Consider the following 21563-nt stretch of genomic DNA (forward strand, 5'->3'; position numbering starts at 1 on the left):
GTGCAATTACTACTGATTATTTCATTCATAGGAGATTCTGACCAATATACAGAAATCTGAATTAAATCGATAATTTTTGATAATTGCCCGTCGTTAAGTATATTACGTCAGATGCCCTTCGTTGCTACGAAAAAATACATTCAGTGACATTAATGACAATTAATGTTTTAAAAATTATAAAAGTGATGACTTTTAATCGTCAAATATTTATAAAAACTTTGTGTTTAATTGTACTAATTTGTACTTACATAAATAAATTACAATAAAATTTTGGTTTTGAACAGTTTTATTCATGAAATAATCGCAACAAATTGCATTCGAACTCTAAAATTAATATAGAATTTTTGCCCTCGTAACACTTTGACATAATTTCACTCGCCTTTGGCGATTAAATTAAAACTGTCAAAGTGTCACTCGGGAAAAATTCAATAATTTTAGAGCTCTTGTGCAATTACTACTGATAATTTCAAGACAATTTAACCCAATTCACTTAGTCCGAAAACGCTTCCTAAGAGAACTAGAGCTATTTGAAGATGGCGCATGGTAATTAGTTTTTCTTAAATACCTCCGGAACGCTTCTATTTGCAAATTACTAGTACCGGTGATAGGCGTCCGTTTTGGGTGGGGCAACGGTTACTTTATCCTTTATCGCATAACTTTTTTGTCTTTAACTTTTAAGTATTTTTGACTCTGGATTATTAAATTGTGAGGTATTCTTGTACTAAAAGGTACTCTTGTTTTAAGTCGATAGGATACACCGTTTTCTAAAAAAAATCGATTTGAAAATTTTTCGTTTTTTAAATTTCAAAAAAAATTTAAAAAAAACTATTTAGAACAACGAAAACTTGTACGTTTAATTATATTCCAGAGATGAATCGATTTCATTAATTGCGAATTTATAATATCGGTCATATGCGTCGGTTTTGGGTAGGTCAACGGTTACTTTATCGCATAACTTTTTGTCTTTAATTTTTAAGCATTTTGACACTAGATTATTAAATTATGAGGAATTCTAGTAGTAAAAGTTACCCTTGCTTTAAGTTGGTAAAATACACCGTTTTTTTTAAACATTTTTTCAATTTTTTTTCAAATTCAAGAGACGAAAAGTTTTTAAACTGATTTTTCTAGAAAACGGTGTGTCCTACCGACTTAAATCAAGAGTACCTACCTTTTAGTACTAGCATATCTCACAATTTAATAATCCAATGATGAAATCGATTTATCTCTGGAAGATAAATATGCGTACAAATTTTTGTTTTTCTAACTAGAAGCGTTCTGGAGGTATTTAAGAAAAACTAATTACAAGACGCCATTTTCAAACAGAACCCTTAGGCAGGCCGCACATCAAAGAAATATGAAACGTAAATTACGTTTCATGGAAATAAAACACTGCTAAACAAATAGACGCCCGGCCATTTATGAAACTCTCCGAAAATAAAAATATTTTATGAGCATGAATCACACTCGTTTCATTGGTAGGCGGACTTCAAGATTTGGTTACCTGTGTTTTATTTTCATGAAACGTGTTTTACGTTTCATGTTTCTTTGGCGTGCGGCTTGCCTTAGGCATTTTCGAACTAGGTGAATTTGATTAAATTGTCTTAAAATTACCTGAGGAATCTCCTGTCTTCGTTTGTCAGTAGAGTTTCTGGACACCCTCTATATGGCGAAACCGACATATTAACACTGAGACGAGATCAAGAATTTATAAAGCCAGTGTAAGACCAATAACGACATATGCATCAGAAACAAGACCAAACACGGCCACAACACAAAGACTATTGGAAATGGCAGAAATGGTAGTACTGAGGAGAATTACAGCAAATACGCTGAGAAATACGAAAGAGGAGTGAAGACATTAGAAGAAAATGTAACGTACAGTGTATAAACGAATGGACACTAAATAGAAAAGAAATGGAATAACCACATAAGCCAATGAACAAGCAGAATTGTTTATAAAGAGGAAGAACAAGAAGACCATACCTTTAGTCATATCCACTAATGAGCCACATAAAAGACCAGAACTGGAAGAGTTCTTAAAGCACGTTTCCATTTAGGGGACATCATCTAGTCGTTAAGTCTCTAAATTTTCTTCCCCTTTCCATTTAGAGGACATCTAGTCGCTAAGTCTCTAAATTTTCTTCCCCTGTTTATATACACCGCTCTTCATCGACAACAAACTTCGTGAAACGAAACGAAAGCAATCCTTAAAACGCAATCAATAACACATAGGACAGGGGAGATAAATTTTTCGTGGTTTCCATTCTACATATACAGTGATGAGCGCGCTAATAACCGGCAAAATAACGCAAAAGATGGAAAACATATTAAGTTGTGAGATAAAAAGGGATGAACCTACTAGAGGTGTTAAACTTAGCGATAGTAACTTTTAAATTAACATTATGTTGATTGTTTCACATCTTTAGACCTATCGGATGAGTTTGAGAAATTCCACTGTCACAGTGACAGTTTTAGTTGAAATACTCGTCTGATATGTCTAAAGGTGGGAAACAATCGATATAATGTCAGTTTATATGTTACTATCGCTAAAGTTAACATATCTACTAGTTTTATTTCTTTTTATCTTACAATTTAATACGTTTTCCATCTTTTGGGCTATTTTGCCGGTTATTAGCACGCTCATCACTGTATTTGCACAGCAATACTTGTCCTTAAGGCTGATTCTCATTATAGCGCAAGGCAAGTGCTCGGCATGGGCAAGGCAAGTGCTCGGCATGGGCAAGGCATCGGCTCGGCAAATTACTTTTTATATAAAATCTTATGCACTGCACGGGATGTAATTCACACTATGCGTGCCAGGCACCGGCAAGCGACGGGCTTTGCATGCGACGTTCTTTTCGAAACAATATTTGCCTAGCATGTGCCGTGAAGGTCACTACAGTGTGAATCCCGTACCGGCAAGCAATCTGCAATCGTGGTTGTTTGATATCAGTTTCATAGTGACAATAGATGATGAAGCGTCAACAGAGACTTGCTTTTTCATCGGAGCAAGATGAAATGCTCATTGACTGTGTTCGAGAACGGGGGCAAGCCAGTGAATTGGCTGTGAAAACCTTCACCGTGCCGAGCGTGTGCCTTGCCGTTGCCTTGCCGGTTCCTTGCACGTCTAATGAGAATCGGCCTTAAGTCCATGTAGTGACACCGCTCCCGTCTGAAAAAATTTCTGATTCGGATTCTTTGTGGATTCCTATTCAAAAATGTTCCCTTTAAAGAAATCTGAGGGGGGCCGGCCGAAATTTTTGGGCAGAATTTGTTTAAACAATTTTTTTAAACCAATACAAAAGATCACCTTTTTTGACCGAAAAATATTTTTTTAGGTTTTTGGGTCAATATAAACAAGTAAGGTATCTTGTGATTTTTCTCAAAAATTGATAGTTTTCGAGTTAAAGGAGATTTAAAATCTGAAAAATGCGAAAATACGCATTTTCTAGGCTTACAAACTCATATTTAAATTAGTATTTTTGAGGTTGCCAAGTACTTAAATTGTAATCTAAACATTCATTTTCAAGATTCTGAAGACTGATCGGGTTTAACTTCAATTTACACCGTTGTTATTTTAATTGTTAATTTTACGTATCCATCCGATTTTTTTGCTGGTGCGGCGCGCTCTATTTCAAAAATCTCCTATTTTTCTTCGAAAAATGTATTTTTAGATTCTTTGGGACATTCTAAATAAAATAGGTTTCTTGTCATTTTATCAGCAATTTAAAATCGGAAAATCCGTATTTTCGCATTTTTCGGATTTTAAATCGCTTATAACTTTAAAACTATTAACTTTTTCGAAAAATAACAAAAAAACCTATTTTATTTAGAATGTCCCAAAGAATCTAAAAAAATGTACTTTTCGGAGGAAACTAGGAGATTTTTGAAATATAGGGCGCCGCACCGGCAAAAAAATTGGATGGCCACGCATATTTAACAATTAAAAAACGACGCTCTAAATTAAGGGTAGACCTGATCACTCTTCGTGATCTTAAAAATTAATGTTTACACTAGAATTTCAGTACTTGGCAACCTCAAAAATATTAATTTAAATATGAGTTTTTAAGCCTTGAAAATGCGTATTTTCGCATTTTTCAGATTTTATATCGCCTATAACTTGAAAACTATCAATTTTTGAGAAAAATCACAAGATACCTTTCTTGTTTAGAATGACCCAAAAAATCTAAAAAAAATATTATTAGGGGCAAAAAAAGGTGATCTTTTGTATTTGTTTAAAAAAATTGTTAAAACAATTTCTACCCAAAAATTCCACCCGGTACCCCTCAGATTTAGTTAAAGGGGATATTTTTAAATTGGAGTCCACAAACAAATCGAATCAGAATTTTTTTCAGACGGGAGCGGTCTCACCACATGGACTACCTACTCGGTGATATTTCAGACTTTAGAAAAATAATATCTTCCCGTCATCCAATTAATGATCCCATTCCTTGAAGAAGCTTTAATAAGCTTAAAATGTAAAACTCCTCCTTTATTAAGCACTCCCTTTTCTTATAAAGAGAAATAATTAGAAAAAAGACTAAAGACTAAGTTTTCAATCTAATAGCACATAAAACAACACCAAAATGTTGCTCTACATCCTACCAGACTGAAAACAATGGGAACCTTCTCTGGTGACACCTGCGAGGCTTTTAAAATTTGCAAGCCTTAACGGATGCTGAGACTAAAGAAGATGAGGGAATTTTACAATTTATAATTCACGTCCCATCTGCTCAGTGCGAAATTGAAAATGGTTATTCATTTTTGAGAAATAATTAGGCCCGTTGCTATATATTGCAAATTATCCAAGTATTGGTACAATAGTATTTGAATACAAAGTACTCAGTCACAGAGATAAGCAACACTATCAGATAAGGCACTACTAAAAAACAACTATTGAACTTTCGAATTTGCTAATTCTTGCAAATCACGTCACAAAAATGCAAATTTCATACAAATTCACTGAATTCATTTAAGTGTTTCATTAACGGGAATCGAAAAAAAATGTTATAATATTAGTCACAAACAAACAATTCCTTTCTAGAAGACATTATTTCAACAACAAAAACATGACGCGTTGTGGGAATATCCGTATGGATGGTCCGATTTTGAAACAACAACTCAACGCATAATATAAATCCCAAAATTTATGGTTTACGAAATTTTATATGTAATAAAATATTGAGTTTTAATTGACATATCAAAGTCAGGAAATAACTTATTTGTGGCTACTGAATTTCCGGAAGCAACAGCGCAAAACCGATGATTTAAAAATAACGATTACCTATGTCGACTTGTCGAGGACAAGTATGTCTTTTCAAAACTAATGGGAACATATATTTTAACACTGTCCCACACAAATTATAAATTGAATACAAACCAAAGATACTACTGAAACTACTGTTGTAGTTTTTTCCATGATAGTTTTTTTCCTTCACTCTTCGAAAAATTTCAACATATTGCTTGTTTCTGGTAATTCCTTATTCCCTTCATTGGTATCCAAGCGTAGGTACACTTCTTTCTTATTATTACCCTTCTGTCCATATCTTCTGAACTGTCAAGACTTCTTTTATCTATTGATGTTTTTCCATTTCCTATATTTTCTCATTTTCTTTTGTATTTATCTGTGCATCTGTGACACATCTTGTTTCGCTATAGTCTTATAATCTTTCTGTTTACCATTAGCTTTAGTATTTCATAGGCCATCCAATGTTTTTTCCTTTTTAGAATTTTTTAAGGATTTACCTTTACTTAGCTGTCATTTTATCTTTTTTAACTTTAAATTTTGTTTCCGCGTTTCTCAATATAGAGAGATTTATGTTATGTCTATTTTAGTCTTTGCTAATTTGATAGAATTTCTGTTTCTTGTTTCTACCATAATATGCCTACCGTTTATTTCTCTTGGACAAATTCGACCAACCTCCCTCCTCCTTCATTGCGTTCGCCAAGTCTATGTTCTCCAATCAAATCTTTGCATTTCCCTTGTCCCGATTTAACATTGAAATCACCCATTACGTATTACATACTTTTTATATTTTAATACTTGTTCAATATGTCATAACCACAAGACATAAAACAACTATGCTAGCTAACATTGAAAATAGGACCAAACGTGCAATCATGGAAGTATTAGAAATTGAAAAACTTCTAAAAAGTTTAAATAAAAATAAAAAATAAAACGAGGTGATGCCCAACTTCCAACTGTATGGAAACTAACTACAAACCGTAGAAATCAAACACGCGACTAAACTGGCTGAGACTTTGTATCGTATCACTGCGATTTACTGGACCGCAGTGGTGCAAAATATTGTTGATTGTTGTAGGTTCTCTGCTACAGAGTCTGCATCTCCATGAAACCACCATGAAACTCTCCTTGAAACTTCCCCATTGTATACAGTTGTCTCTTGACTGACGCATGTGCAGTAACAAAGACTGTTGTCATGCTTATGGGATGGTTACTGATTCTTTTCCGAAATAATATAAAGGTTAGAAATATGTAGTGACAGCATATTAACTAAATTTGATTATACAATAGGGAACTTGCACTTTTTTTTATTACATAATAATGTTTAGTTTTATTTAAAAATGAGATTTCCAAAATTTCAGGTTTCAAAAACTCGTAATAATGTAGAAATAGAAATTTAAAGTCTTCTGCGGTATAAAATATTTCAAACGACCCGTGACGTCACATAGTTTTATTATATAGTTATGATTATAGTTGTTATATTTAGGTATATTATTTTTCTCCTTCTTTAGTTTATTGGCCTCCACCTACTTGGGTATTTGGCCAGCTCATCGTCGCGGAATAAGAGAAAAATATTTATATTCTAATGACATTTATCGTATGTCATTGTAATATTATATACCAGTTTGTTGAGATTGGAGTTTGGTACAGTTTTTGAAGGAAAGGAAAGAATGTTTACTATGGAAAATAAAACCATTTTGTAAAAGTATAAGTTTTCTATGAATAGTTCAAACGATCAAAAACACTTGTGACGTCACATAACTGTATTTTCTACTGACGTTTATAATGTCTAATTTAAAATTATATACAATTTTGTTTACTTTGTTGGAGCAGAATGTAAACATATAACCGAATGACGTCACGACGCGTTTTGGGCTGGCTGGTATAATTTGAATTTTTAATCGTTTTTAGGGGCCAAACGAAAGACAAACAAAACTTTTTTATCTTGGCAAGTGTTTGATAGTGAAGTAGTGGCACAGTATATAGGGTGAGGCAGATAAAGGGCCTATTAGAAATATCTCGAGAACTAAAGGCAACAGAATCATGAAAATTGGAATGAATGGGTTTTGAAGAGTGATCTATTTAATGAAAATGTTTTCATCTATTTTCTACTTCCGGTTATACCGGAAGTTGCTTATAACTTTTTTAAATGGGACATGGTATATTTTTACATTTTTGGATTTTCCTCAATGTCTCCTTTCTTAATATATGACGTTTTATATTATTATACAGGGTAATTTAGAAGATAATTACGTATTTTTATTAATTTCGTAGCAACTTTCACACCCTGTAGAATTATAGTACTTTGACATCAAAAACTCTATTTACGTTCAGATGATTTTTAATATAGTCTACTATTGTTAAACATTATTAGTATAGCTATATATTGAATTTTAGTATACAGGGTTGGTCAAAACACGGAATGAATATTTTCTGAGTTTTCTTAAATTGAACACCCTGTGTTTTAGTATTGTAATGAAATGATATTTTATGGTACTTTTTTATTTTATAAGCATTCCCTATACCTAACTGCTTTAATTTGTGAGTTATTGGTGATTCAAGCCAAACATTAATTGCAACAAAAAATACGTGAAATTTTATTAGGTTGGCCTTGAAAATATTCAGTTACAAATAATTTTTCGGAAATAAATACATATGAATCTAGACTGATCGTTAAAATTCCCGATAATGGTTGAGCTATCAACATACTTACGTAGTTAAGATTGTTGGTGCGATTAACAATTAAGCACAAATTAAAGCAGTTAGGTATAGGGAATGCTTAAGAAATAGAACAGTAACATAAATATCGTTTCATTACAATACTAAAATACAGGGTGTTCCATTTAAGAAAACTCAGAAAATACTCATTCCGAGTTTCGACCAACCCTGTATACTAAAATTCAACAATTAGCTATACTAATAATTTCTGACAATAGTAGACTATATTAAAAATCATTTGAACATAAATAAAGTTTTTGATGTCAAACTACTCCAATTCTACAGTGTGTGAAAGTTGCTACGAAATTAATAAAAAAAACGTAATTATCTTTTAAACTACCCTGTATAACAATACAAAACCTCATATTTTAAGAAATAAGACTTTGAGTAGAATCCAAAAATGTAAAAATATACAGGGTGTCCCATTTAAAAAAAACGAAGTTATAAGCAACTTCCGGTATAACCGCAAGTAGCAAATAGATGAAAATATTTTCATTAAATAGATCACTCTTCAAACCCCTTCATGCCAATTTTCATGAGTCTGTTGCCTTTAGTTCTCGAGATATTTCTAATAGGCCCTTTATCTGCCTCACCCTGTACACACAATACACAGTATGGTTCCATGACATCTCGTAACGCGACAGTTCGTAACCGGACAACTGGTAACGGACAATACGTAACAACGACAGTTCGTAACGGCGACAGTTCGTAACTATACAAATTCGTAACGGACAATTCGTAACGTTCAAATTGAATTATTCTGTTTATTTTTGTTAAGAGGATCGGTACGTATTTTCGGCTGCAATGCTATTCAAATGGGGATTCATTTTTTTCGAATCCTGAGAAAACTAATAAGTATTTTTGAAAAATTTAAACGCAGAATAAAAGATTACGTTATTACCGAGGGCCGAAAGTCCCTGAGAACTTCTATAATGTTTATTTAAATAAGTTACAGGGGTGAAAAACTAAGAGAAAATTTAGTGTGATTTTTAATTTCAAATATCTCATTCAAAATAAACTTTTTATTTATTCTAAGGGACTTTCGGCCCTCGGTAATAATTTAATCTTTCATTCTGCGTTTAAATTTTTCAAAAATATTTATTGTTTTTTTCAGGATTCGAAAAAAATGAACACAATGCCGTGGTAATATTTTCCAAATCTATCTTTGTCTTACAACGCACTCAGCCGAATATAATATTGTCAGCATATATTGTCAGTCAGACACTGACAATCAGTGAAAATTTTAAATATTTGACATTGCATCGGGAATATTTTGAGGTATTGATTAAATATTATTGATATATAGTGTATTTGATAAATAATTGATTTAAGACGTGAACTTAATAAAAAGTTATTTATTGTGTATTATTTGTGGAAGATCCAAGCAGAGAATACATCAGGATAATAATTATATTCTGTGATCCAAGTATTTTGTTGTTAAAAATGTTCAAAATTGTAAGCGTTCCATAACAATATATTATTAAAAAATCACTTTAACACTTTTCCTCTTTTCTCGATTGAGTATTAGTTTTTGTTGTACAAATAAATTATTACAATCACTGAATACATAGTTAGTGAAAAAATTATCACATTTATTAACTGAATTAATAATTTGCAATTATAAAAATAACAGCTATCCAAGAACATTCAAAAGCCATCTCTTTAAATTAATGATGACATTTTCAAGTAGAATGACATTCTAGTAATGTTTACATATCCATACTAGTGTGAATTTTGCTACACGTAATTTACCGTGTAAAGACAGAAAAAGTAGGGATATAGGTAAAATATTTGCGAATTATGTACCCATAGCCTTAACGTGGAAACTTAATGTTATTACAATTATAAATAAAATTATGTTTATCAATTTAACGAATCAGTATCAGGATAAACATTTTTAAGGCATTTTATCTTTCGTGTTTCAGAATATAATAAAAGTATTTAAACCAAGTATTAAAGTACCTATTAAAAGCCATCCCTCGTATCAACTATGACCGTTGATTGAATACCCAACGCTATAACCAATCACAAGGTTTATTATAATAACAGGTAATTATAATCGTTACAAAATGTTTACTAGAAAATTGAGAATGTCTAAAGACGGTTGTTGGCTTAAATATTTCACGAATTACTTCATCATTCCTTTGTCTAGGCATATGCAAATTTAAGGAACAATAAGAGGAATAAACTTTTAAGAATATTGTAAAAAGTTTGTATTTATTTAAATATTTGTTTGTGTTTAACAGGCTGTTAATATACACTGAAACACGAAATATAAAATGTGTTAAAGATGTTTATCCCCGTACTGATTCGTTAAATTGATAAACATACTTTCAATTATAACTGTAATAACACTAATAACAGTTAGTTTCCACGTTTACAAAAATAAACAGAATAATTCAATTTGGACGTTACGAATAATTGTCCGTTACGAATTTGTATAGTTACGAACTTCGCCGTTACGAACTGTCGCTGTTACGAATTGTCCGTTACCAACTGTTCGGTTACGAACTGTCGCGTTACGTATTTTAGCACGTGGTACTAATGGTTATTGCTAGGAGAGTAGAGAACAGAGTGTTCTTTTCCAGAAACAACACCTGCGTTCTCTTCAAAGTTCAAAACCTAGAGAGGTTTGCGGTACTTTTCACCACGTCTATTGCCTTCAAGCCGAGAAAATCTTGCGCTAAAATCTTACGTTTGCAGATCAAAAATGCCTTTACTTCTAAAGGAGTGGAGTGGACTCAATAGTAGGAATTATTAATAAGGGTTGTATTAAGGATGGTACTTATGGATTTTATACAGTAAAAAATATAATATCATTGTTTTGTGAAAAATTTAAGAAAATTGAATCTGATACGATTTACTGTTGATGTAGAGCAGTGTATCGCGAAAAAGTAACTCGATATCCACAACATTTTGCAAACCGCGGTCAAAACCGTTTTAACCTTTCGCCATAAAACTAAACGACGATGATAAACTAACCATACACACATAACACACATATACTTTTTAATGTTATTAAAAGTTTAGTTCCAAGTCAACCGTCGAGTAAAGAGAATGTTGTGCAGTTCTATGTAGCAAGCGCGCCTTCACTTGTTTATTTTTAGTTCTCACATGTATATTTTTTGTTGTGTGTGTTTAGTGTGGTATTTTTAAAGTGTGAAAACATGGTGCAAACGAAAAAGAAGTACGTTGTTTATATTTATATTTTAATAATAGCGTAAGTTTGGTTATGGTTTGTTCATTATTGGGATCTCATTCATAATTATCATTTTCATGTATTTTTAAGACCTACATTTTAACAATCTGAACAGTCGGAATATATTGGTCAACCCACTATTTTTTCTTATTTATATACTCGTTAATTACAACAAATTATCGATTTTTAATGTGTTTTTACATTTATAACTGATTCTCATACGGAAAATTTTACTTTATGTAGTGTTTTTTATTTTATTTTCTTATCTTTTACCATTTTGTAGTATTTTTCCGTGGAAGAAAAGTTTCCATCTGATCAGAAAGTGACACAGCATCATTTTTCAACCATTTATTGCCGTCTAGCGATTTGTTTCGTCCGGTTTTATTATTATTATTCTTCTATCTGTTCCCATTCTCCTGATCCTGATGTTATCTAGTCATTCAATTTATTTTTTTTATTTAGAAGCAAATTATGGTAAATTACTCGATGTATTGTATTAGGTGAAACTATAGTCATCATTATCTAAATCTCAACAAGACAACAACAAGTCAATTCTAATTTGAAAATTACATGTAAAAACTAAGTCTCTTTCAGTAGGTATGCTCCCATTTCTATGACCTTATCTCTTTTTTTTTAATTTAATCTTCTTTATCTCAAAAAATAAGTCCTTATACAAAACGTTCATCTATTCAGCATGATTGAATGCATTCTTCCTATTTCTGTTTGTTGGAGAGTCTTGCTTTTTGTATGTTGTGTCCATTTTAAATTTGTTTATGTGTTATATCTTTGATTTTACTTCTTCTAAACTCCTAAAGGTTTCTATCTTCTAGTGATTTTGGCGACTATAATATCGACCAACCAATCTTATTCTATTCACAACAGTTCGAAATAGATCAGTTGACGTTAGACCAGTCTATTTCCTAGACATTTCCAGCTAGGCTCTACTTCTGCCTCCAGGATCTCTGTTTCTGTTGCTCTCAATATTGCCTTGTAGAATCAATTACAGACTGTAGAAGTCTACAATTTGGCCAAAGTAAGCCAATTTTTTGTTCTTTACAGTGTTAATAATTTCTTTGTCTTTTCTTAGCTTCTGGAGAATATTTATTTATAAACAGTGTTAATTTCCCAGTCACGGTCTACCTTATCGTCCTCATTTTCTCTTTCTGGTCATTGCGCATTTATATCTGCCATGCTACAGCTAAAAGCTGTCGTGACGTCGATTGAGTTATCAATATCAATACAAATACCTACCTATCACTTTCCACAGCGTCCCAATTTTTTCCTTTCCTTTTCTGTCAGCTCTAGTCCAATATTATATCCTTGATTTATTAGTCTTCATAATTTCGTTTCCATAATATGTTGTATTATATTTATTATTCATTCCATTGTATTCAAGTTCATAATGGTGCCCATATACCGTAACTTGTTTACGATTATAGTTAAAGACTTTGGACTTAAGTAATTTTCATAGTACTTCTTCCGTGTCCCTTTTCTTATATCGCTAATATGTAATCTCTTCAAGCTTTGTTCAATATCTTCCATAAAACTGAAGGAAGAGGAAAAGAAAAGTATTTTTCTACGAGCGTGCAAAAATTTCTACTTTCGCGCACGCATTTTAGTTTAGAAAGTTTCACTTTTCCGCACGCGTGTTACTTTTCCGTACGCGGTTTTTACTTTTCCGCACGCGTGTTAATTTAGATATGTTAATATGGCCTTAAAGTAATTATAATACATGCAATAAACTAATATTTAGATATTATTTACTAATTTATTTCAAATATATCTTATTGTGTTCCTGTTTTCATGAAACTAACGCGACAATTCAATGAAATAAAATTATTTTGACATAATATTCGAAAGTCAAATCGGTAGACAATAACAGTCGTTTTGAATCATCATCATGGAAACCGAGATCGTCGTCATGCTAACTAATTATATTGAAAGTTTGGTTTTGACAACCTTGTCAAAGAATTAATTTGTGTATGTATTTTCATATTAATTAAATTAATTGATTAAGATTTGGTAATTTTTTAAAGACTCTTAGAAAAAATATTGTTCCTAACTCTTGCAGAAAGTCTCTTTTCCGCACTCGACTGCTTGCCGAACTCCCGCTTCGCGTCGTTCGGCAAACTGCAGTCGCGTGCGGAAAAGCATGACTTTCTGCACTTGTTAGGAAAATAACTATTTTCTACGAGCGTGCAAAAATGTCTACTTTGTCGCACGCATTTTAGTTTAGAAATATTCACTTTTCCGCACGCGTGTTACTTTTCCGCACGCGTGTTACTTTTCCGCACGCGGTTTTTACTTTTCCGCACGCGGTTTTTACTTTTCCGCACGCGTGTTAATTTAGATATGTTAATATGGCCTTAAAGTAATTATAATACATGCAATAAACTAATATTTAGATATTATTTACTAATTTATTTCAAATATATCTTATTGTATTCCTGTTTTAATGAAATTAACGCGACAATTCGATGAAATAAAATTATTTTGACATAATATTCGAAAGTCAAATCGGTAGACAATAACAGTAGTTTTGAATCATCGTCATGGAAACCAAGATCGTCGTCATACTAACTAATTATATTGAAAGTTTGGTTTTGACAACCTTGTGAAAGAATTAATTTGTGTATGTATTTTCATATTAATTAAATTAATTTTGGTAATTTTTTAAAGACTCTTAGAAAAAATATTGTTCCGAACTCTTGCAGAAAGTCTCTTTTCCGCACTCGACTGCTTGCCGAACTCCCGCTTCGCGTCGTTCGGCAAACTGCAGTCGCGTGCGGAAAAGAATGACTTTCTGCACTTGTTAGGAAAATAACTATTTTCTACGAGCGTGCAAAAATGTCTACTTTGTCGCACGCATTTTAGTTTAGAAAGTTTCACTTTTCCGCACGCGTGTTACTTTTCCGCACGCGTGTTACTTTTCCGCACGCGGTTTTTACTTTTCCGCACGCGGTTTTTACTTTTCCGCACGCGTGTTAATTTAGATATGTTAATATGGCCTTAAAGTAATTATAATACATGCAATAAACTAAGATATTATTTACTAATTTATTTCAAATATATCTTATTGTGTTCCTGTTTTAATGAAATTAACGCGACAATACGATGAAATAAAATTATTTTGACATAATATTCGAAAGTCAAATCGGTAGACAATAACAGTAGTTTTGAATCATCGTCATGGAAACCAAGATCGTCGTCATGCTAACTAATTATATTGAAAGTTTGGTTTTGACAACCTTGTGAAAGAATTAATTTGTGTATGTATTTTCATATTAATTAAATTAATTTTGGTAATTTTTTAAAGACTCTTAGAAAAAATATTGTTCCGAACTCTTGCAGAAAGTCTCTTTTCCGCACTCGACTGCTTGCCGAACTCCCGCTTCGCGTCGTTCGGCAAACTGCAGTCGCGTGCGGAAAAGAGTGACTTTCTGCACTTGTTAGGAAAATAACTATTTTGAAGTGTGCAAAGTTTTTAATTTCCCAGCTGAGCGCTTTCGGCTTACAAAGCCATCTTCAGTGCTATAGTCAAATGTTTTGAAGTACCACTAAAAGAGAGAGCGAGAGAGGGATCTCATTAGAATTGGAAAAGAAATTCTTATACAGCTTTTTTAAAACGAAGTTTGAATATTTTAATAGTATATTATGCAACGAGCATTTAATGATGGTCATTATGAAGCGAGAATAAGGTGCAACGAGCCGCGAAGCGGCGAGTTTCCTATAGAGTACGAGCTTCATAATGATAATTAAATGCAAGTTGTATACACGATTTTTTCTATGATCATTCGCAACAAAAAATATATTTAAAATTATTAATTTTGTAACGCAAACAAATTAAGTAGTTTGTCAGTTTGACAGTTTGTTTACATATTGAGAACTGTCAAAGCGTATGTATTTGACTCGCCATTGGTCACTGCGCTTGTGCCACCTTTATCGCGATTCTATTGGTTAAAAATCTGTATCTTAATGAAATAAATGAAAATCTGTATCATAATGAAGTTCATTATAATACAGGTAGTGACATCATAATTGATATATGATGTATGAGAATAGAAAAAATATGTAAAAATTGAAATTAAGAAATTGAAAAGCATCCAAACAGATATGACTTTTACAAAAAACACATTAAAAAATATTAAAATTTTAGGAGTTCATAGAACTCGTCCACTTCAAGATCTTATTCAGAGCTCCCGAAAGAATCGATTAACAAATAAAACTCCATACTGATAATTATAAAATAGAGTGTTGTTGATCAAGTCCTAATATAAAATGGCTAATATACTGAGCAAGATAATAATTTTACACGATAAACTCACAAAGACAATGGATGATAAGTGACGAAATGCTTCATGTTAATGGATTAATGTGAAACTTTTCTCCATATTCCTCTTCCTCATTCCTTAAGCTCTTATCAGGGCCTTGTGACACTCTAACTAAATATTGTTAGCTTGCTTGTCGCCATTTGCCGCGATCTTATTCCAGATGGAAGGCTTCATTTAGAGATTTTTCCACCAGAGTCTTCATTTGATGTTGGGGATCTTCCTCTTGGTCTTCGGCATTCTACCTTCTCTTCTACTAAAAATAGTTTCGTTGTCCCCTTTCTTCTTGCTATATAGCCGAAGTGATAAAAGTATGCTCGGTTTACTTATTTTAATAGGCTCTTCTGTGGACTCACATTTCGAAGTCTTATTTCCATATTAGATGAAGGAAATTGCCCTATTATTACATAAAAGCAATTGAAAAAGTTAGGAAATTGTTTAGTTAGATTAGATATAAATGGAAGCTAAAGTAACTAACGAAGTAAAGTGGCGGCATGAGTTCAAAGATAAATGATTTCAGCTGATTCGATAAATAGTTTCATTTGTTAATGATAAAATAGTCATACTTAAAGGTAACACATAATTATTAAAGCTTCTCAAGTGGGTAGGGATTTTAATTAGTTGTGATTCATAGTTACATTTTCTGAACAGGTAACGTCGTGAGTGACGTTTCTGAAGTGCGGTGAGAAAAAAAATCGACGCATTCAGTTATTTTTGGAAGTCGTAAAAATTAATTTTTCGTTTTCACTCGCTAATGATTTTATTTGTTTATTAAGGATGTAAACAAACAGGAAAGGACGATTGATCTTAATTTAGAAAAACGTTGAATATTTTCCAACTGAAAAGAAATGTTTCTACGTTTTTCCTTGTTTTGCTGGTATTTTTAATTTAAGATTAAAAGGGCAATGCTGAATTATATTCAGCCATCTTATTATAGCATACTTATTCTTTATTTTTTTCCTAGTCCTATCTTCCCCTTGATCATTCGTTTCACTATTAGTTGAACATATTGGTACTTACTTTATTTTCAGTATGTGTCCTAGGTATGTTGTTCTTTTTTCATTGTCTATTCTAGGCAGTACTTATTCGTTGAAGGTGTGCGATGTTCGATGTCCATGAAATCTTGAGGATGTTCCGGTAGATCCACATTTTAAAGTGCTCTAATTGATTAACGGTTAATGTTTTAAGGGTCCATGTTTCAACTGTATAGAAAAAAGTAGACCAGGCGTAGCATTTCGATAAACGTAGTCGAATTTCTAGTTTTATTCTAGAATCACAGAGCAGTCTTTTTATCTTTTCAAAAGATTTTCTTGCCTGTTCTGTTCTCGATCTTATTTTTAGATCCGGAATCAGTATTTAAGCTGCTATCAATCCATTATCCCAGGTACTTGAACTTGACCTGGTCTAAAAAGTGCCTGTCTATTGTATAAGGTTGCGGTACATTTTGATTTTTTTCGCATTGACATCACTTTGGATTTCCTTATGTTTATTTTCATACAAAATTACTTACACACTGAGTTGGTCCTGTCGAGGAGTCGTTGTATACCCCAGTCGGAATCTGCAATCAACACCGTATCATCGGCATATATTCTGCTATTCACCATGTGTATATGTTTAACGTCATATTGTATATATCGTTATATTTAAGGCCATTCACCTTGACTCCACCCTTGGGATTCTCCAGAGCTTCTTTAAATAGAAACTAAAAATAAATATTAAATAGCAGGGGTGACAAAACGCATCCTTGTCTAACTCCTCTCCTAATTTCTACTTTTGCAGACGTGAAAGTTTTCATTTTAACTTTAGCTACAATACAAGTTTTTTAGTAGTCCTTCCCATCTAAAACTACTTTTTCAGTTTTTTTCTTCGAAGTCTATGAAGCATATAAATACAGTAGAACCCCGCAAATCCGAATCCCGCTAATCCGAACCAACGGCAAGTGAAAAAAAAAATAAAAAATTCAAGACAAAAACTTAAAAACATGTTTATTATACAGCAGAAATCCAATAAATTAAACAATTTAGGATTAATAGGACTTTCGACATTCAAAATTTCTTAAAAATGTATACGTACTTAGGTACTTTATATGTAATGCTTATAAAGGTTAAATATAAACTTACTTCGGTACTCTTGCAGTTAACTTGAGTCCAAAAATATTGTCCACACTCTTGCGAGAACGTTTTGCGACTCAAAATCAACGAAAACGAAAGCTTTGATTATTAATTAGGCTGACTTTCGGATAATCCGAACTTTTCGGAATCCGAACAGGCTGCCCCCCAATTAGTTCGGATTTGCGGGGTTCTACTGTATACCTTTCTGTTGATCGTAACATTTTTAGGTAAGAAGTAGTAAACTGAACATGGTTTCTCTAGTTCCTATTCCAAATTGATCATCTTCGAGGTGATTGTTTCGCACTTTTTCTAGACTTGGTTATGTATGACTTTTAATAGGACTTTTACTTCACGCCTCTTAAGGCTTACCAGACGGAACTTCAATCAATCAGCCATGATATCGTATCAACAAAAAACCAGTTCACTAACAAGGATTCGATCAACCAAAGGAACGCAAAATTTGTCCATGGAATGTCTACAATCATCGGTTATACCATTGCCGGTATGGGACGATTGCGCCGACTTTATTTACCTAGAGTACGTTCAGCTGAGGGCACGATTGCTCCGAACTAACTCAGATGGTCCTTCCTTAATCCCTGTATATGATTGCGTCCCCTCCCGTGATGACTTAATATCCCAGGTTCCATGTCATCTCGTAACGCGACAGTTCGTAACCGGACAAATGGTAACGGACAATTCGTAACAGCGACAGTTCGTAACGGCGACACTTCGTAACGGCGACAGTTCGCAACTATACAAATTCGTAACGGACAATTCGTAACGTGAAAATGGAATTATTCTTTTTATTTTTGTTAACGTGGAAACTAACTGTTATTAGGTACAGTTATTAATGAAATTATATTTACCAATTTAACGAATCAGTAGGTATCAGAATAAACATTTTTAAGGCATTTCCTATTTCGTGCTTCAGAATATAATAAAAGTATTTAAACCAAGTATTAAAGTATTAAAAGCCATCCCTCTTTTCAACTATATCCACATAGGATAGGGGGAAGGTAGCTTTCTGTGGTTTTCTACTTTCAGTAGACAATGATACCTCTACCTAGGTGAGGATCTAGCCGCACCTAACCTCCACGCAATTTCCAAATCAAAATAAAACCCAAAACCTGAAGGGAACCGTTTGTTTATGAGCTTGGGTATTCGTTTCAGGCTTAGTACCGACACTAGGGGAAAAGAAGAAAGAAGAACTCGTCTTGGTGGTAGTACCAGTCACAAGGTTTATTATAATAACAGGCAATTCCAATCTTTCCTTTACAAAATGTTTACTTAGAAAGTTGGTAATGTTTAAAGACGGTTGTCTGCTTAAAGATTTCACGAATTACTTCATTATTCCTTTGTCTAGGTATGTATATACAAATTTAAGGAACAATAAAAGGGATAAACTTTTAAAAATATTGTTAAAAGTTTGTATGTATTTAAATATTTGTTTGTGTTTAAAGACTTCTAATATATTCTGAAACACGAAATATAAAATGTGTTAAACATGTTTATCCCGGTACTGATTCGTTAACTTGATAAACATAATTTCAATTATAACTGTAATAGCAGTTAGTTTCCACGTTAACAAAAATAAACAGAGTAATTCCATCTTGACGTTACGAATTTGTATAGTTACGAACTGTCGCTGTTATGAACTGTCGCCTTTACAAGTTGTCCGTTACCACTTGTCCGGTTGCGAATTGTCGCGTGTGCGAATTGTTACGAGATGTCTGGTCACGAATATCCCAATCTCTTCCTTATGCGACTGTACCTCTTCACCGTTACGCATTAATAGACGAAATGGATTAGGTTATATAATTAAAAATAGAAATAAAATATAAGAATTTATTTCAAGGTTGTACACTTACACTTACGGACTTATTATTTACTAAGTATAAAACATTGTTTACTATCCTTTGATACACCTAATTAATTAGAAAAAAGCTGTAAGTAATTACCTAATAATTATCGTGCTGTAAAGATTAAATATGCTGTCGGCTCAATCGTGTCCATAGCCTAATCACCCTGTATCGAGACCGGATTATAGCAGGTACCATCGGCGCAATCGTCCCCTGTCCACCATTGCTTGTTGCACTGTACCTAGTCTTCATTACTACTTCCACAATTATTTCATTTATAACAATGAATTCAACTGTAAATATATCTCGTACCTAACCTGCTATTAAGAGGACAAAAAACTGATGAATTTAAACATGTTCAGGTTTTTATCTTTATCAATCTGAAATCTGTATCAATCTGAAATAAATTTAATTGAAGGAGAACTACTGTATTAATTAGATATTAGATCTATTATGTTTGTCTTACATCATCGATATAAAATTTACTGAATCGCTGCGATATAACTCATAACTAGAAAACTTTGAAGTGTCGGTCAGAATTTTTCATCATCTATTCTAAAAAATACAGATTCTGATATACTTATTTATATGTTTTATCTTGTTTTCAAAACGGTTACTTTAATCTCATGCTAGATTATTTTTATAATATATCAACTTGATTAAAAATGGATAATATTGATAGCCGCTAGAAAAACATGCATACTTTTTTATTCTAAGGATTTGCATACGTCAATATCGATATTCAGGAGAGTTTATCTCTCTTTGTCAACCATGAGAGATCGATATAAAAAAGATAAGCCTATGACGATACTAAAAGATCATATACATATATAAATGTTAGAGAAGTATTCCGAAGATTAATATTATTAAATAAACGTATCAAACTTTAGGTTCTGCATGGGTTAGATCGATTCGAATTTGATCTTCTACTCCCTCTCTTGGACACTTCTTCCCTTCTTAGAGATCACTTCTCTAGTAGACTCACTAACACTATGTTAATTTGTCTATCTGCCCGTCTATCTCTGCCCATTTCTTCCTTCAAGTTTCCCGTGCTCATTGCTTTTCTGATGTTAGTCTTTCCCTGTATTTTTGGCCTTCCTTGTCTTGTGGAAACATCTCTCTAGATGTCTACAATCTCACGCTGTTCTCTTAGTAGTTCTTTTTCATCAATTTGGACTAAGTTCAAACCATTTCTGTGGACCATTTCAGCTGTTGTTTTTCTGCATCCTCTATAATTGCCTTTTTAACGCCGATGATTTCTTCTTCTTATATGCGTTTAATTTCCAAATGTGTCTGTCTCGTTTGGATATTCTACATTATCTTCACATATCCATATGTCCATTTTTCATTTCCACAGTGCTCCAATCTTTTTTGTCGTATTCTGTTTATCACCAAGTTTCAGCATACCTATACCGTTTAATCTGTTTATCTACTGCTCTTCTCCTCACCCTAGTGATATTCTATCCCTGATTTTCACTTTTTATTTCTTTTGAACAAAAGTGTCAGTGATTTTCTATAACAATCTTTTTAATTTCTAATACATTTTCTTTTCCCTTTTATCTTTTTAGACAGCATATTGCTTAATTTATAGTTTTATAGGATATCATTTCTTTGTATCACTCACGTATTTATAAATATTGATTTCGGTTTGATTTTTAAACATCTCTTATTTTCTTATATTACCTGCAAATTCTTTTTCTTATAAACTTAAATTCGTTTAACCCCGATTTAACCCCTGTTTTATCACGTTTATCTTTATAACTTTATTCTTAACTCTTTCTTCTTTAACTTTACTTTTTGCCATTTTGGTTCTTGTAATTGTCGAAAAAATTATTCATCCTCTTAAGAGGAAACAGTAGCGATCAACAGGTAGCGAAAACGCGTTCCAAGATTGCGGCTGTAATTTTGAATATTTTTTCGAGATATTTGGCACACGCATTCGTAATATAATAAAGAATGGCGGTACAGAGCCCAATTTGAAAAATATATTAATATGTGGAAATTACTCTGTAATTAAATAAAATATTAAAAAATCGAGCCTGTACCGCCATTAAGAAGAACAAAAAAATACACTTTCTTCAAATAAACTTTTTTATCTGATGC

General features: G+C 32.6%; 1 protein-coding gene and 1 long non-coding RNA gene across 9 annotated transcripts in view; one reads left to right on the plus strand and one right to left on the minus strand.

Annotated features, from left to right (window-relative positions):
- Nucleotides 1–21563, plus strand: part of LOC114333399 (uncharacterized) — a 439275-nt gene that overhangs the window by 352636 nt on the left and 65076 nt on the right. For 2 of the 8 annotated variants that reach the window (XM_050654882.1, XM_050654885.1), the window contains exon 1: nt 10984–11150. The exons of 5 other annotated variants lie outside the window; for them this stretch is intronic. In XM_050654882.1, the coding sequence (XP_050510839.1) occupies nt 11131–11150 (20 nt within the window). In that variant the 5' untranslated portion in view covers nt 10984–11130. Of the gene's footprint in view, nt 1–10983; nt 11184–21563 lie in introns of those variants that run through there. One more of the 8 variants, XM_050654881.1, reaches the window with a different exon arrangement.
- On the minus strand, nt 19433–20034 carry LOC114333400 (uncharacterized). The gene is made up of 2 exons (XR_003652948.2): nt 19927–20034; nt 19433–19857 (listed from the first exon to the last, which is right to left on the minus strand). It is a non-coding gene; the product is annotated as an uncharacterized LOC114333400 (long non-coding RNA).

This window comes from Diabrotica virgifera, chromosome 6 (genome assembly GCF_917563875.1).
Source record: "Diabrotica virgifera virgifera chromosome 6, PGI_DIABVI_V3a".
Classification (NCBI taxonomy): Eukaryota; Metazoa; Arthropoda; class Insecta; order Coleoptera; family Chrysomelidae; genus Diabrotica; species Diabrotica virgifera.